The sequence below is a fragment of the Aplysia californica genome, unplaced genomic scaffold, assembly GCF_000002075.1.
Source record: "Aplysia californica isolate F4 #8 unplaced genomic scaffold, AplCal3.0 scaffold00331, whole genome shotgun sequence".
NCBI classification, from domain to species: domain Eukaryota; kingdom Metazoa; phylum Mollusca; class Gastropoda; order Aplysiida; family Aplysiidae; genus Aplysia; species Aplysia californica.
The window spans coordinates 824,664-826,017 of NW_004797601.1; the positions used below are offsets into that span (position 1 = coordinate 824,664).

At 43.4% G+C, this 1,354-nt stretch overlaps 1 protein-coding gene across 1 annotated transcript in view; it reads left to right on the plus strand.

The window, feature by feature from the left end:
* The window catches only part of LOC101849857 (derlin-1), a 13,832-nt gene extending 12,856 nt beyond the window's left edge, over positions 1 to 976 (plus strand). Inside the window, exon 8 of the mRNA XM_005102586.3 lies at positions 149 to 976. Coding sequence (XP_005102643.1) covers positions 149 to 293 — 145 coding nt within the window. The 3' untranslated portion in view covers positions 294 to 976. The remainder of the gene's footprint in view (positions 1 to 148) is intronic.
* The last annotated feature ends 378 nt before the right edge of the window (positions 977 to 1,354 follow it).

Here is a 1,354-nt window from a genome sequence, read left to right on the forward strand (position 1 = left end):
GTTGATATTGTACTGACAGGAGCACCTGTTTGACATGACCGCTTTTTTCCAGGACAATGGGTGGTCACCTTGGACAGGTGCTGCTGTATTTGAAACTTTCTCCAAACTGCGTAGATATAAAGGAGTGTGTTTTTTTTTGTCTCTGCAGGTACAAATACTTCCCGAAGCGCACTGGAGGCATGGGAGGATTCGGTCAAGCCCCGGCTTCCAGACGACGACCCGATGATGCTGATGGTGGCGGCGGGGGCTGGAGGGGTCACCAGTGGGGTCAAGGTCAGCAGCTGGGGAACTGATGGGGATATATCCATGCGGAGGAGGAGGACTGTTGGGAGAGGGAGAGAGGTTGAGACATGCCATGGGGGGGAGGAGGGATTGTTTTGTCAAGACTTTGGGTGGTTGGGTTTTTTTGTTTGTTTGTTGTTTTTTTTGGGGGGGGTGGGGTGTAGGGGGGTTCTGTGTTCGTATTGTTTTGGGTTGGTGGGTTTTTTGTTTGGTGAGTGGGGGGGGGATTCTGCCCTTGTTTTTTTGTTTGTTTGTTTTTTGTTTATTAAGTACAGGTGTTGTCAGAGAGATACCTAGCAGTGAGCAGTGTGTCTCATCATTCAGTTTTTCTTTCCTTCAACTGTTTTTGAGGGTTTGTAAAGGTAGGGAGGGTATAGGTCTACCAAGACAGAGAGATGGACTGGTGTTCAGTCTACTAGTTGTTTTCTTTTTCTGTTCTGGTTTTGCCTCCTGCCGAGGTTTTCAGACCATGTGCTGGTGGAGGGAGATAATTTGGTCGCTGTTCTGTTTGGAAAAATTCTACTTTTGTGTGTTTCTGTGAGTGACTGAGAGGACTGTGTCAGGGTTGTACATTTTATTAAGTGAGCTCATCTTTGGTTTATGGTGCTGTCTCTGAGAAAAGAGGCACCATTATATTTTCTATAAATATATTATTATTATGTCACTGTAAGAAAAAAAAAGTTCTGGCAATATGAACACAGTGGGGTTCTGTATGCGTTGATTTCTCGTCTTCCTCAGTCTTGTTTAGTTACCAGATTTATTGTTGTTTTATTTTTATTGAATTTTGTTCTCGTATCAAAAGTAGTCGGATTGGGGAAGCTGTAAATTATCGCAGTCATAGTGGATTATAACAGTTTGCTGATCTGTATCATCATCGACTCTCAAATAGTGTGAAACTCTTTTTTGGGTAGAAAATTATCCCATGCAATTGTGTAAAGTTGTCTGACTGACAATTTTGTCTGCTCATGTCAACTCATGTCCTGGTCTCAGCTGACCATCATAAACTGTTATCCTAAGTCACAGAGTATTTTCTCTCTCAGGATTCTTTTTGCTGTTTGTTGGGGGGGGGGTT